The sequence below is a fragment of the Ictidomys tridecemlineatus genome, chromosome 7 (assembly GCF_052094955.1).
Source record: "Ictidomys tridecemlineatus isolate mIctTri1 chromosome 7, mIctTri1.hap1, whole genome shotgun sequence".
NCBI classification, from domain to species: Eukaryota; Metazoa; Chordata; class Mammalia; order Rodentia; family Sciuridae; genus Ictidomys; species Ictidomys tridecemlineatus.
Window position 1 is genome coordinate 98110590 of NC_135483.1, and position 15674 is coordinate 98126263.

Sequence of the window (15674 nt, forward strand, 5' to 3'; positions counted from 1 at the left end):
GTTGTAGATGCACACAATTTTTTTTTTAATGTGGTGCTAAGGATTGAACCCAATGCCTCATGCATGCAAGGCAAGCGCTCAGCCACTGATCCACAACCCTAGCCCTCCCCTTTCTCTTAACATGTGAAAGTTAACTACCTATGTACAAAGTTTACCATAAGATTTTATATGCAGTAAATCTTGTGCAGTATGTTTCAAGCTCTGACTTCCCATCCCTTGGTTCATTATCAGTTAAAATAAATATGGATGTATTAAATCCCTGATCTCTACTATATACCTTCTCATTAAAATATAGTTTTTATTAAAATTTAAAATATTACCATTTATAACCTTGATTGTTTTGGGGTTTGGAGATTGAACCCAGGTCTGCTCTTTACCACTGAGCTATACCTCAGCCTCAGGATGATTTAAAATAGTCAGGTTCAGGGTATGCTTTTTTAAGTCCCAAGAGTTCTGCTGAGGCCTCATGTAAAGGCAGACAGGAGGGGTGCTTAGCCTTTTATAAGTTGTCTTCTGAGAAACATTCCATTTGAAGAAAATATTCCACTGCTACAAAAAGTTTAGAAACTTCTGCTTTAAAAAGAACTTTTCAGCGGGGCACAGTGGCACATACATGTAGTCAACTTGGGAGATTGAAGGAGGAGCAGGTTCAAAGCCAGCCTTGGCAACACTCTGTCTCAGAATGATTTTTTTTTTAAATAACGGTCGACCTTGTAGCTTAGTTTAGAAGGATTAACTAGCATTTACTAGGCCCTGTGTTCAGTCCCCAGTCTCTCCTCCCACCACACACACATTAAAATTAAATTACTGTTTTTAAAAAAGAGAACTTATCTGCTGCTTTTTACAGTTAGTTTCTTTGAGTTGCAATTGTGTGGAAGAGCGCAAGTGGCTGGGCACAGTACACGCACACCTGTAATGCCAGGGGCTCAGGAGGCTGAGGCAGGAGGATCTCAAGTTCAAAGCCAGCCTCAGCAATGTAGTGAGGCCCTATACAACTTAGGGAGACCCTGTCTCAAAATAAAAAGGCCTGGGGGTATGGCTCACTTAAGGGCCCCTGAGTTTAATCCCTGGTACCCAAAAAAGATAAAAGAAAAAGCACAAGCTCTGGATTCAGACAGGATTTAAACTAGGTTACATCACTTCTAATTATGTGACCTTTAATGAGTTATTTTATCTCCGGAAACCTCAATTTTCTCACATGTTGAAAACCAAGATGATAATAGTGTCTACCTCATAGAGCTGTGCTTAGCATATAAATAACTTTCTTCAGTTAATATTTAGGTATATATATATATATATATATACTGAAAACTTTTGCTTCTCTTGTCTATAATTTATTTGTCTGCATGTTTTGAAGTGTGATTAAACACAGTAAGGAATTCCACAAATTCTCAATATTTCCTTAGGTCTCTAATCACAAGACTTTATGAAGACTTCATAATCCTCAAGTGTTAAATCCATTTCCCTAAACCATTGTTTCCTGAATTAAACATTCTAGAATTACACCTATTGAATACCCACAGTTTTGTCCATCCTCATGAAATCCCTTTGTTAGATTGCAAAGCTTTGCTTCTCCTCTGCTGTCGCTCAGCTACTGGCACTGATGAGTTTCTTCTGCAGCCAGCTTTACCCAATTCCTATTTTAGTCTTGATCAATAAAGTCTTGCAATATACTATGAACCATGCAAATTCTTGGCTGGTTTAGGATAAGAAAATAAAAGAACCAACGAGAGTATGGATAAAACGAGATATCAAGCAGTGGAGGCTCAAAGGTGACTCAGAAGCTATATTTTCAATAGCAAAATTAATTGTAGGTATCTAGGTTGCTCTAGCTGTAGTTTGCTTACCTGCCTCCCATCTCTGGCTGGTCTCTATGACTTGTATTTCACAGCTAAGGTCAGGGACTTTGAATTTGGTTGAAACTAAGAATCTCAAGTCTAGGAGCCTTATTCTAGAATAGATTCTTAGTGAATAAAATAATAGCATCAGTTTTATTGTGTATTAATCATATCCCTGAAAATGTATGTGTATTTTTATATGCACTTTTTAAATTGCCTTGAGCATTAATTAGTAATCCACTGAAAGTTTTTACTTTTACAGTATAAATTAGCCAAAAAGTCAAAAGCTTGAATTTTAAACCAGAATTCTTTATCTAATGTAATATAGATAAAGTATAAGTCATGCCAAATCCTGGTGAAGACTAGGATGACTCTATCGTTAAATGAGATGTGATCTGGTGCATATATCTCCAAAAAAAGTAGTAATTTCAAAACGAGACATCATTCCTGGCAAGTTGTATTAGCATCTCCCAAGAAATGAACTTTTTGTTTGTTTCCTAGTCTTAAATTTTAAGAGCTTTATGCTGCTTCTATATTAGATAGGTATGTACAATTGAAGCTTGAGCATTAATTTTTTTTTTAATTCACAACTTTAAAGGTCTGTCTTGCTCATTTGTCTTTCTTAAAATAATAATTTCAGGATTTCATTTCTTTCTAACTTCCTATATGAAACATATTTTTTAACTGTCAGCTTTAAAAACAGATAGATGATGGCCTCCATTAGTAAGACTCCAGCCACAGCCCTGATCCTGGCTTCTTTCTTTGGTTTCTCTTGTCCAAGGCCTGTCCAAACTACCTGTCAGTAGATGATAACCTTTTTAAATTATAGGGCCCTTTCTTCAAGGTACCAGCTGTTATTTCTGATGTGGCTGTGTTTCACTGTGCTGCTTGCTTATTCTCTCCCACATATGTAGGGCCTCTGCATTCTGTTATACTTGCCAGATATTTGTATGTATGTATACATAGAAACCAGATCTTTTTAAAGAACTAGTCTTATTTTCATGGTATTATTTTTAACTGTATTATAATTCCTAATCATAATGCATGGTTCTAGATAATTCAGTAATAGGTTACATTGGATAGCTATACATTAGATACGAAGAAGAAAATTATCCTTCATTAAGATAAATAAATACGTTTGGAATGTGTTTTAAAAATATAATTGATCATTTTTGCCCAATATATGAATTTCAAGAGTCTGATCACCTTGATTAATTTTATAGATTTTAAGTGCGTATGGGTATGTGAAAGTGTGTGTGTACATGTGTGTATACAGAGTTTTGACTGCTAAGTTGGAAACATAGAAGGGGGAAATAATTACCAAGATTTCTGGCAAAGCACATAATTAGAGTAAAAGAGCTCCCCAGCCTGTCAGAAGCAGTTATTTGAAGAGCTTACCTGTCACTCTGAGAAGTTACTTTTACATAAGACAGAAGGCAGGTAGCCTATATCCTGAAACAGTTTTACTTTTCTTTCTTCTGCTACCTTTGTGTGGACTACAGACCTCCAACCCAGGTATATACGTGGACTCCCTTCTTGTCTCTGTCTTCCTCCTGTTCAAAAGTTAGGGAGAGTTTGTGCTCAAACACCCAGTGAAGTCTGGCAACTAAGACAGGGTGGGGACTCAAGTGGATTGGAGTACCCATCCCCCATCAAAAAGTAGCTGCTGTCACTTGGCTGTATCTACTCTTGAACAATTGGTAATGGAGACCCATTTCTTCCAAAGCTTACAGATTTTTCATTCTGAAAATCCAGATTTGTATTGTATATAATTATTTTTACAATTTATTTATTTATTAGATTTGTATATAAATTTTGAAAATGTGGTCATTGATTCACATTGTTTTTACAAAGACAATGGATGGACATAATTGATTTACAAGCCATGAATTTATAACCACTGTTCTAGGACAATGATTTTTAATTAGAAGTACACAGTAAAAATCACCTCTGAAACTTCTTTGACAATATGTGCCTAAACTCTTATCCTCAGATTTAACTGCTTAAGCCAAATACCATTATATCAGTGTTATCTCTCTGGAGTGTAACTGAGCAATGCTATGATTATGCCCATACCCATGAGGTTTGGCTGACTTAGATATTGTACAGTAGATCAGGCTTGGGTTTGTCCTATTATATATTTTGGTACTATATTTAGACTGTTAGACCAAGAATAAATGAAGTTATTCCTGCATTTCCATCTGATCCCAACCTGGTACCCTCTCCACTCAGTTTTATGGATAAATGCATCCTGAGTATGATAGTTGTTAGCACAATCAGTGGGGGTGGGAAGCTTCTAATCGTCTTACCTAAATGGTTATACTTAGACCTAAGTTAAGTTGGAGACCTATTGTTCATTGGATATGGAGTCCAGTAACTTCTGGTTTTTGGTAAGTTTGGGAGACTTTATTCACTGGCTTTTAGAAATCTTGAGTTCTGTCAAAGGATGTCCATTTTGATCTTTTGTAATCCATTTAGGAGACCCTGGTGGAAGTCTGTATTCTAGATCCTGGAAACAATTCCTTGGAGTAGCAACATTTAAATGTATTGTCCAAGAGGCTTGGGTTCTTGGCAGTGGAAAGTAGTAGAACAAAAACCTGCTGTTTTGGACCTGGGATCCCTGCCTAAAAGCAGGTGTCAGTGAAGCTTTTGCTGAAAAGAAGGGTGTGTTTGTGTTTGTGTGTGTGCTGATGAGTCATAGACCTATCAGAATTTAGAACATTTGTGCCCTGAGATACTGGTATGCAAATGTCCAGGCCAATTGGGCACTATTGTTTACTTACTGAGTGGTTATATTTTATCAAACTAGAAAATTTCAGAACTCTTTTCCTTAGGAGAAATACACCCCACCCCCAAAAAAGCAAATTCCCTGGAAAACCATGTAATGACATCCTTCATTGTTAATCCCTATGTCTACCAGGTTTCTAGTAGCCAACCTCTAAACAAGTTCCCACATCTTCTAACAGAGAATATATCCAAGGATCACTCTGTCAGTGACCTTTCTATTATCTTGGGCTAAATTATGCTGTGCTTGCAAATGAGTCAAATTTACAGGGACTTAAAATAACAAATGCTATTTCTCTCTTACGTTTGTGACTGCTTCACAGTATCTTCATGCTAGGTCTTAGGGTGACAGTAGTCCCTGTTTGAATGTGACCAGTCTCATGACCAAGGGAAGGAAAGAAGCATAAGGAATCATGTGTTTTTTAAAGCTCCCTTCCAGAAGTAACACTTACTAGACTCGGGGTGTAGCTTAGTGGTAAAGCCCTTGCCTGGCTTGTGCAAGGCCCTGAATTTGATCCCCAACTGAAAAAAATATATATATATATGCGGATCACTTCTATCTACACCTTATTGGCCAAAGCAAGTCACATGGCCAAATCTGATGTGAAGCCAGGTGAGTGTAAGGAATATTTTGAAAAATGATAAAATCTAACACAGTTTTATTTTCTCAAGACTTTAAGGCCTAGTGTTAGGCATCTGTTGTCAGTCAACAAAACTGAGTAGATACTAAGTGAAGTATGTATCTGAATTCCACAGCCACAGCCATGTGGCTTGATATACAGATATACAGAGTTAAAACTCTTATCTGTCCTTAGGCAATGAGATCGTAATCCTTATGTTTCCCCAGAGGGCCTCCTGCTATCTCAGAGGTAGATGATAACCTCAGTGGTGGTCAGTGCTCTTGTGGAGAACTATTTTTCCCTTTCCTGTTCTTTTATATCTTCCAATATCAATTTCTATAGTGTCCACTTCCAAGGGAAACAAAACCTCTGGTTCCCCCTTCTGGCCTTTGGGGAAAACTCACATAGTATTATATATACTGTGATTGTTCTTAAAATCTACAATTTCTACCTTGAAATTTCTCCTGTAATATCTAGGTTTTTTTTTATCAATTCCTGCTGCCACAAGTTGAGGGTTATGCTCCCTAATGTTAATTGTATTTTTGCTTTCTTACCTTAAATTATGTATCTGACACTTATTTCATCCAGTTTTGTCTCTTCAGTGATGATCTCTGCCCTATTATAATCTTGTTACATTATTAAGTTACATTCCTTGAATCATGTTAAAGAAAATAGGCCAGCTACATGCAGTGGTGCATACCTATAATCCGAACAATTCAGAGCTGAGGGAAGATGACTGTAAGTTTGAGGCCAACCTGGACGACCTAGCTAGATCCTGACTCAAAATAAAAAGGGCCAGAGCTGTAACTCAGTTGTAGAGCACGTCTGGCTTCAAAAAAAAGAATAGGCCAAATATTTCAGTTGTTTTGTGTGTGTGTTACAGCCCACTTCTCAGGTTTGGTTTCTCTTTGCCTACCTTATTCTCTGACTAACCATGACTACACTGAAAACCTTAAAATATATATATTTTAGAAAGTTATGTAAAATGCTAAAACAAAATAACATATCTTCATAGGAATATTTTTGAAGTACATTTTATCATAATTATTTACTGATTTGGAAAAGAAATTTAACTTTTCTACTTTAAAGGTAAAGTTTTTATTAAAAGTGGTACTGGGCTGGGATTGTGGCTTAGTGGTACAGCACTCGCCTAGTAAGGGCAAGACCGGGGTTCGATCCTCAGCACCACATAAAAAAAAAAATAAAGGCATTGTGTTGTGTCCATCTATACCCAAAAAAAATAAATAAATAAAAAATATTTATTTATAAAAAATAATAAAATAAAAGTGGTACTTTCAGATTATTATGGTATTTAAAGCCTATCTCCACCTAGACATTGTAAATATTTGGGTTATTTGACTTGAACTTTTTAAAAAATACATTTTAAAAAAATAATTGTGTGAGACAATTTCTAAAATATTTTTCCCCTTTTTTTCCTAGATCACAAGAAACACCTGAAGATGGGCAGCCCCCAGCTTTACCACCTAAACAATCTAAGAAAAATAGTTGGAACCAAATTCAATACTCACATTCTCAGCAAGACCTGGAAAATCATACTAATGAAGCATTTGATATACCATCTTCCCCTGAAAAATCTACTGTAAGAAGCTTCTTTACATATTCTCACTTTTCTTTCAATTTCTCAAATCCAAAATTGAGTTTCTTTTGTACTTTAGCATATTTTAACTATAAATTTTATTATAGTACTTCGTCTTTTTCATCATATTCTGTAGTTATAAATTATCCTTTACAAATTTTCTTTTTTCCCCTAGGCATAGAGGTGTATACCTATAATCCCAAGGCCTCAGGAGGCTGAGGCAAGAGAATTGCAAATTCTAGGCTAGCCTGAATAATTTAAAGAGACCCTGTCTCAAAATAAAATAGAACCAGGGCCAGACGTGGTGGCACATGCCTGTAAACCCGGTGATTTTAGAGGCTGAGGCAGGAGGAGCCTCAGCAACTTAGTGAGACTCTGTCTCAAAATAAAAAAGGGATGTGGCTCAGTGGTTAAGTGCCCCTGGGTTTATTCCCTAGTGTAAAGAAAGAAAGAAAGAAAATTCCTTTTTTTGGGGGGGTGGCTGGCTAATGCAAAACATATCTACACTTCCAGAACAAATGTTAATAATCCATTAATTACCACTAATTTTACTACATAATTACTTAGAGCAGAGACTTTATCTTTTTCATCATCTTTTGAAATTGAATACAGGTTTTTAGAAGTATTTGAGTGCTTTTGCCTTAGAGAATATGCTTTTACCACAATAAAATGGTGAGTTGGTAGAATACCCTGGTTTATGAATTTTCATTGCTTTTTCAAGTAGATTTAAATAATCCATAAGTGAGATTGTCAGTATATTTTGAGGAAATACTGTGCTCCTGAAGAAATTTAAAAACAGATAACTATTGGTGTGTTTCAGGAAACTTAAGAGACATCAAGGAATGGAATAAGATGTAAAAAAGGGAAGGACCACAGCAGATATTGGCATGTATGCCAAAAGCCTGCAGTGGCCATTACACTCATTGCTCTATTGTTTCTTCAACCATACATCGCCTCTCACATTATCTGAAGTTGAAATTGAAAGGCAACCATTCTCTTATCCCACACTTACTGCTCCAGTATCATGGATATAAAAAATAGATGAGAATCCTTACAAAAACTAAAAAAGTGGGCAAGGGTTGTAGCTCAGTGGTAGAGCGCTTACCTAGCATGTATGAGGCACCAGGTTCGATTCTTATCACCACATAAAAATAAGTAAATAAAAATAAAAAAGAACTCTAGTACTACCTCTGTGGTCACTTGCATATCATTTGTTCATGCATTTGTTCATAGTCATTGAGTTCTTGCTGAATGCTGGGCACTTTGATGGTAGGAGATATGCAAGGACAAATAAAACATGGTCCCTGCTGTGACATAATTTATAATCTAGATTGTTTCTTTCTTTCTTTTTTTTCTTTTTTTGTACCAGGAATTGAACCCAGGTGCACTTAACCACTGAGCTACATCCCTAGCCTCTTTTTTTAATTTTTAAATTTAGAGATAGAGTCTCAGTAAGTTGCTTAGGGCCTCACTAATTTGCTGAGGCTGGCTTTGAACTTGAGGATTAAATAGTAAGTAAGATATAAATAATTAATATAATATAATATAAATATATAGCATACTAATTTAAATGCTAGAGAGGAAAAATAAAGAAGGAAAGGTATTTAGGGAATTTCCAGAAGTCTTCTTACAATTTTAGATAGTTTGAACTAGGAATGAAATTTGTGATAAGCCATGTAACTATCTAATGGAATGCCAGATACAAAGACAGATGTCTTAGTTCATTTTCTGTTGCTATAACTGAATACCACAGACTGGGTAATTTATAAAGAATAGAGGTTTATTTAGTTCATGGGTCTAGAGGTTGGGAAGTTTAAGGACATAGTACTTTCATCTGGTGAAGACCTTCTTGCTGCATCATATTATAGCAGAGGCCATTGCATGGCAAGGTAGAGCAAGTGTGCTAACTCAGGTCTCTTCATTTTGTAAAGCCACTAATGCCATAATAGGGGCCCCACCCTCATACATCTTCCAATCCTAATATCCTTTCAAAGAGCTCACCTTTAAATACCATTAATATATGAATTTGGGGATTTTGTTGCTAGCATGTGAATAAGTGAACTTTAGGAGGACCCATTCAAACTATAGCAACAAGAGTATGATTGAGGGGCTGGGGCTGGGGCTCAGCGGTAGAGCGCTTGCCTCCCATGTCTGAGGCCCTGGGTTCAATCCTCAGCACCACATAAAAATAAACAAAATAAAGGTATTGTGTTCAACTACAACTAAATATATATATAAAAAGAATATGATTGATATAGTCAAGGGATACTAAGGAAGACAGTGTGGCTACAGAAAGAGTAGTAAAAGAGGAGATAAGCTAGATTCTCAAAGACTTCTGTTGTAAGGACTTTTTTTTTTAACCCTGAGTGAGATAGGAAGTAAATGGACATATCTGAGAAGAGAGGTAACATGATGTCCATGTAGGTTTTTATGGTATCGCTTTGGCTGTATTTCAAGTAGACTGAAAGCAGGGCAGAGGAAGAGATACTGGTTGTGAGGCATTGCAGTATTTCCATCATGTAATGGTGATTTGGACCAGGGTGATAGCAATACAGGGGATGAGAGATGACTGTCCTCTGGATGTATTTTTAAGACATGATATGCTCATGGATTAGATGTGGAGTACTACAGAAAGAAATCAAAGATAATGCCAGTGTTTTTATTGAGATGTGAAAGGCTGCAGATGAAGCAGGTACAGTTAGAATGTCAGGAGCTCAGTTTAGAACGTGTTAAGTTTGAAATGTTTATTAAGAATCCTTTTGGAGATGAGGACGATTGGATATATGATTCTGGACTTGAAGGATGAGGTCTAAGCCAGAGTTATAACATTGGCATGTAGTGGTATTTAAAACCACAAAATAGAGAAATTACCAAGAAAGTTTATGTAAATAAGAGGTTCTAGATACCAAGCCTTCCATCCTCCAATTTTAAAAAATGAAGGAACTGAAAGAAACCAGCAAAGGAGACTGAGAAAATGCAGATACAAAGGTAGAAGGAAAAGTGGGAAAGTGAATTTATCAAATATCACAGGTAAGTCAAGTAAGATAAGGACTGAAAATTGAACCCTAGATTCAGCAATGTGAAAATCTTTGGTGTCCTTAATTAACAGTTGTGATAGATTGGTAGGGATGAAAATCTGAGAAGTAGGATGGGATTAGAGGAAATAGAGACAGGAATTTCTTTTGGTTTGCTAGTGTTCTTATTAATATAGTGGCAAGAAGGCATGAGAGAATATAACAGCAAGTTATTATTCAAAGAAATTTATTTTCTTAAACTAACATTTTGAGTAGAATTATGATTCTTTATATTCTGTAGATAATAAAAGCAAATGAAAAGCATGCTTTATGTATGTCTGTAGGATAAACTATAATTTCAGAAATTTATATATTATTTTATTTTTGTCTTTTCAAGCCTAATGGTGGTATTCCACATGATAATCTTGTTCTAATAAGAATGAAACCTGATGAAAATGGAAGGTTTGGATTCAATGTAAAGGTAAGCTGAAATTTATATTGTATTCAGTTTTTACATTAAGTTGTCTTTATTTTGACAATATTTGACCAATACTTTTCTTGTTTTCTTTTCAAGGGAGGATATGATCAGAAGATGCCTGTAATTGTGTCCCGAGTAGCACCAGGAACACCTGTAAGTTATAGTATACTAGCAGCAGCTTCAAGCCAAGTTCTATAACACCAATACCAATACCTCTGTCTGTGTCTATCTTGTTCTCCCTTGATCTCTGTCAGTTGTTCCTCCTGAGTCTCTACTAGGCAGAAATTGCACAGCTATTACCACTATTCTAATCCTCAATTCTCAGTGGTAGACATGAGATTTGTATATTACCAGCTCAGTAACCCAGAGGGACTAAACCTCTCAGTCTAATTTGTAAACCCCTAAGAAGTAAGTCCTCAATAGATCAAGCTTGGATCAGATATCTTTGGAAAAACTCAAATTATTATTCAGAGATGCATATGAAGGTTGGGTAAAGTAGCCCCAAATTATTTAATCAATAGGAAATGTTTATGTGTTTGAGATTACAGATGAGGAAATAAATGTTTGATAAATTCTCATCTGTCTTATAGAAAGTTTATAAATAACATGTAAAATAGAAAAAAGGGAAATGTTATTTAGAGATAGAGGTTAAAAAAATATTACAAAAAGATGTAGCTAAAATAATGAAAGTTGTTGCTTCTAGAGACAGGAAGATGAATGGTAAGGAGAAACACAGAAACTTTCATTTTCTCTCTCTCTTTCTCTCTCTCTTCTTCCCTCCCTCTCTCTCTCTCCCTCTCCCTCTCTCCCTCTCCCCAGGGGGTTGAAGAGGGGGGCACTTAACTATCTACATCCCTATCCCTTTTTTATATTTAGAGCCACATCCCTATCCCTTTTTTATATTTAGAGCCTATCCCTTTTTTATATTTATTTAGAGACAGAGTCTCTCTGAGTTGCTTAGGATCTCACCAAGTTGAGGCTGGCTTTGAACCTTGCCAAGTTGAGGCTGCCTCAGACTCCTGAGCTGCTGGAATTACAGAAGAAATGGTTTCTAATAATCTTATAGACACAGTCAGATTTTTAAATAGTGATTAATAACTTTTCTAAAACTGATTTTTAAAATTTAAAAATTATACCTTTTGATCTGACAATTTGACTTTTAGGAATTATTTCTAATGGAATAATTAAACTACAGAACAAAAATACACAAGAATGTTCATTATGATATGAAATTGAAAAAATCAAAATATGTATCATTAAAATTAGTGGAATAAATTATGCCTTGCTTTACTGCTATTAAAATGATGCTGTGTCTCTGTAAATGCAGAAATATATCCACAAAATGGTCTTACTGAAAATTACATTATAAATCTACATATATGTCTGAACCCAGTGTATAAAAATATAAATTGTATAGAAAAAGTCTGGAAACATGCAAAAATGTTACTGTGTTTTGCCTGGATAATGGAATTATTGGAATTCTTGCATTTTTCTTTATTCCTTTTTTAATTGTCCAAAACATAACGATTAATATGTATTGCTCACATTATTAGAAAATAGTATACTTTAAGTCTAAGATGATCAGGGAACATTCTATAGATCAACACAATTCTGTGACTCCAAATTCTCTTCTTAAGCTATACAAATTAGAGTTTTGTTGTCCTTTTATCATTTTATACATGCACATTCTCTCTCTCTCTCTCTCTCTCTCTCTCTCTCTCTCTCTCTCTCTCTCTCTCTCTCTCACACACACACACACACACACACACACACTTTTTTTCACATCACTGGGGATTGAACCCATAATTGCTCTACCACTGAGTTACATCCTCAAGCCTTTTATTTTAAGATAGGGTCTTGCCAAGTTGCCCATTCTGGCTTCAAACTTGCAATTCTCCTGCCTCAGCCTCCTGAGTAGCCAGGATTATAGGCATGTGCCACAGGCTCATTTTATATTATTTTATTAATTTCAAGACCAACACAGTCTTCGAATTAGAAATCACATTTTTAGATGACTTGGGGGTGTTATGTCTATTGCCCATTTTGTTCTGGGGCTGTAGGTTGCCAAGAGACCAAGAAAGAAACTCAGAGATGTGATATGAGATACAGGATTTATTAAGAAATGCTTATGGGGGAGGTTCAGTGACAAGCAGCTAGACGGATTCTTCTCCAGAAAGACCTGTGGTGATAAGCTCAACAAGTGTACCTCTGCTTTGTCCCTGGACAGTGCTTCTCTGATTCTTCTCCAGAAAGGCCTGTGGTGATAAGCTCAACAAGTGTACCTCTGCTTTGTCCCTGGACAGTGCTTCTCTCTCCAAGGTGCTCTGATTTGTACCAGCTACCACAGGAGGGAAGGTATAGGTTTTATAAGTTTAGTTACAGAAGCAGAATCAGCTTAGCTTGCTTTGTCTCATTGTATGACCAGCATACCAAGGAGCAGCTGTCCTGGCATGTGTGCAAAAAAAAAAAAAAAATGGGTTTCTACAGATAATGCTAACTTGCCCTGATTCCCAGCATACATCTCAGAGAGCCAAGTGTCCCTCAAGATAATATGTATCTGGACATCTTGGCCTAGACCCAATTTCATTGTTCCTTTTATTTCATTTGACTGGGTTTTAGGGAACAGAAGGGAGCTTTCAGGGACATTGTGTTTTATCAACCCCCTTTTCTTAAAGATGACACAAGGAGAAACAGAATTTCAAGTATTCTGATGTTTTTTTCTATTTTGGACACCTCTGAAATGGATAAATTCCAATAAAAAAAATCATGTTTTTCTTTCTGGTCTGATCATCTTTTAGTCAGTGGCTATTGCTCCAACAAATTCATTTTAATATTTTCTTTATCTAAATTTTTAGAATCAGAATAAAATAAATAAGAATTTATTTCTGAAAGAAGGCAGGCTAAGTATGAGTTTCCTTCAATAATAATAGGTACAGTAAGGGATACTTATAGTTATCTCTAACAGACCATCTGTTCTTTTTCTACCAACTACACCATCCACAAAGTAATATAAAAAGATTGCTCTTTTTTCTACCATTAACTCCCACTCCATCTCACTTCAGGTATTCCAAAGACATTTAGAAAAACTTGGAACCAAATTGATATGCAGAAGCAAATGCAAAGAGAATATATGAAAAATGTCTTCTACTTTACTACAGAAGTAGAGAGAAAAAAGCAACTGGAGAGAATGAACATAATCTTACTTTTTTGTTTGTTTTTGTTTTTGCAGTTCTGGGGATTAAGTCCAAGGCCTTGTGCATGCTAGGCAGGCTTCTGCCGCTGAGCTGTCCCCAGCCCACCTTAAATTTTAATATTTCAGATTTTAAAACTTTGGATTAGTATTCTCATTTTTAACTTCACAACAGTTCTATGAAATAATCAAGGCCAATATCTTCTGTGTTTTCATGTGTTTTCAGAATTTTAGATATCAAAGATCACATTTCATAAACAACAGAGGAAGAATTTTGACCTTTTTTTTTTTTTTTTTTTCCAATTCTAGGAATTGAACCCCCAGGCCTCATGCATGCCAAGCAAACTCTCTACCACTGAGTCACATCCCAAGCCCCAACTTCGACTTGTACTTAGAACAAATCAGTGACAACCTTGTTGGATTTTATGGAATTTGTGAATTTTTTTTTTTATGGAATTTGTGAATTAGTGAATTCTGAGTAGTTGTGCTTTCTTTTTTTTTTTTTTGGTTTGGTTTGGTACTGGGGATTGAATCCAGGGAGGCTTAGCCTCTGGGCCATATCCCCACCTCTTTTTATATTTTGTTTAGAGACAAAGTTTTGCTAGTTGCTAGGGCCTTACGAAGTTGCTGAGGTTGGCTTTGAACTCATGATCCTCCTGCCTCAGCCTCCCGAACCCCTGGGATTACAGGCATGCACCACCTCACCCAGCCTTGCTGTCATTTCTTACTGCCTTTGTCACAGGAGTTTCCCTTTTTTGATAAGATACTGCCCCATTTTTCCTTCTCTACTTTTATCTGTCATCCTTTATATTTGACTCTCATGTTTTTATTGCTATGTTCCCAGAACACAATCTTCATAGTTCTGTTTCTATTTTTCTTATATCTTTTACCTTAATTACTGGCTTGTTTTCTCAATAAAGTGTGTACAAGTAATCTTCACTTTGCACAGTAGTGCAGGATAATGTGTGATGAAATCATGGAGTAATCTTGATTAGTTGGAACAATTACAGTCGTCCCACAACTTTTATATTTTTTTGTCTAAACATTCAAATCTCTTCCTGTTTCTTACAAAAGTATAGATAAATGAGAAAATATTAAAACTAATAAATGATTTAGTATCCTGTGATTCAAAATATCAGAAATATTGAGATTTAAAATGTTTTCTTTATGAAAACATAGCACAATCTCATAAAGTACTTGCCTCCTTCTTGTTATAAAACTTTTTGTACAGAGTGAGCATTTCTTCTTGCCTTGATAATTAACTTTTTAGATTTCCTTTCAACATTTTATACTTTGAACTTTGAGTGTTTTTATTCTCTTAACTTCATTTATGTTCAATTCAAATTTAATTTCCAGGATTAATCAAATTTCATTTCTTTGCTCATCTTTTTTGGTCAATTCCCTCTTTAGATTATCCATTTTTGTATGGCTTAATCACTGAAAGGAAGGAGGAGCCAAAACTACATGCTTTACTTTCTGTGCAAGTAAAGAATGACAGATATGCATTGACAAATCATTCAGATATTGAAAGAAGAGATGTGGCCAGGCACAGTGGCGCACACCTGTGATCCCAGTGGCTTGGGAGGCTGAGGCAAGAGGATTGTGAGTTCAAAGCCAGCCCCAGCAATTTAGCAAGGCCCTAAGCAACTTAGCTAGACCCCATCTCAAAGTAAAAAATTTTATAAAGGGATGGGTATTGGGGTTGTGCTTTTGTGATTAAGCACCCCAGGGCTTAATCCCTGGTACCAAAAAAAAAATGATCTGATTGGCCACTCATCATAATATATGTTTTTATCTATGTAGAGATTTTTGGACTGAGAACCTTACAATGAAGTTTTTATTTATGCATTATCCACAATTAACACATGGTAACTAAAATTTAAACCATGTTGTTGGGGGACTGGTGTCGTTTAAACCGTGGTAACTAAAATTTCTATGTATATAGACAATATAAAGTTAGAGCTGCATGTGTATATGTACTTTTAAACCTTTAGTTTTATCTGTATCTCTAGGCACATAATAGGTCATCAGGAAGGAAGAAGGGGAAGAAATAGTATCTCCATGAGAAAATTAGGTTTCTAAGCCAGATGTAGCGGCCCATGCCTGTAATGTTCCTGGGAGGCTGAGGCAGGAGGATCACAAGTTTTAGAACA

At 35.8% G+C, this 15674-nt stretch overlaps 1 protein-coding gene across 12 annotated transcripts in view; it reads left to right on the forward strand.

Annotated features, from left to right (window-relative positions):
* The window catches only part of Ptpn4 (protein tyrosine phosphatase non-receptor type 4), a 177514-nt gene that overhangs the window by 131312 nt on the left and 30528 nt on the right, over positions 1–15674 (forward strand). For all 12 annotated transcript variants that reach the window (XM_040294127.2, XM_078017252.1, XM_078017251.1 and 9 more), the window contains 3 exons: positions 6683–6842; positions 10251–10334; positions 10428–10484. In XM_040294127.2, the coding sequence (XP_040150061.1) occupies positions 6683–6842; positions 10251–10334; positions 10428–10484 (301 nt within the window). The remainder of the gene's footprint in view (positions 1–6682; positions 6843–10250; positions 10335–10427; positions 10485–15674) is intronic.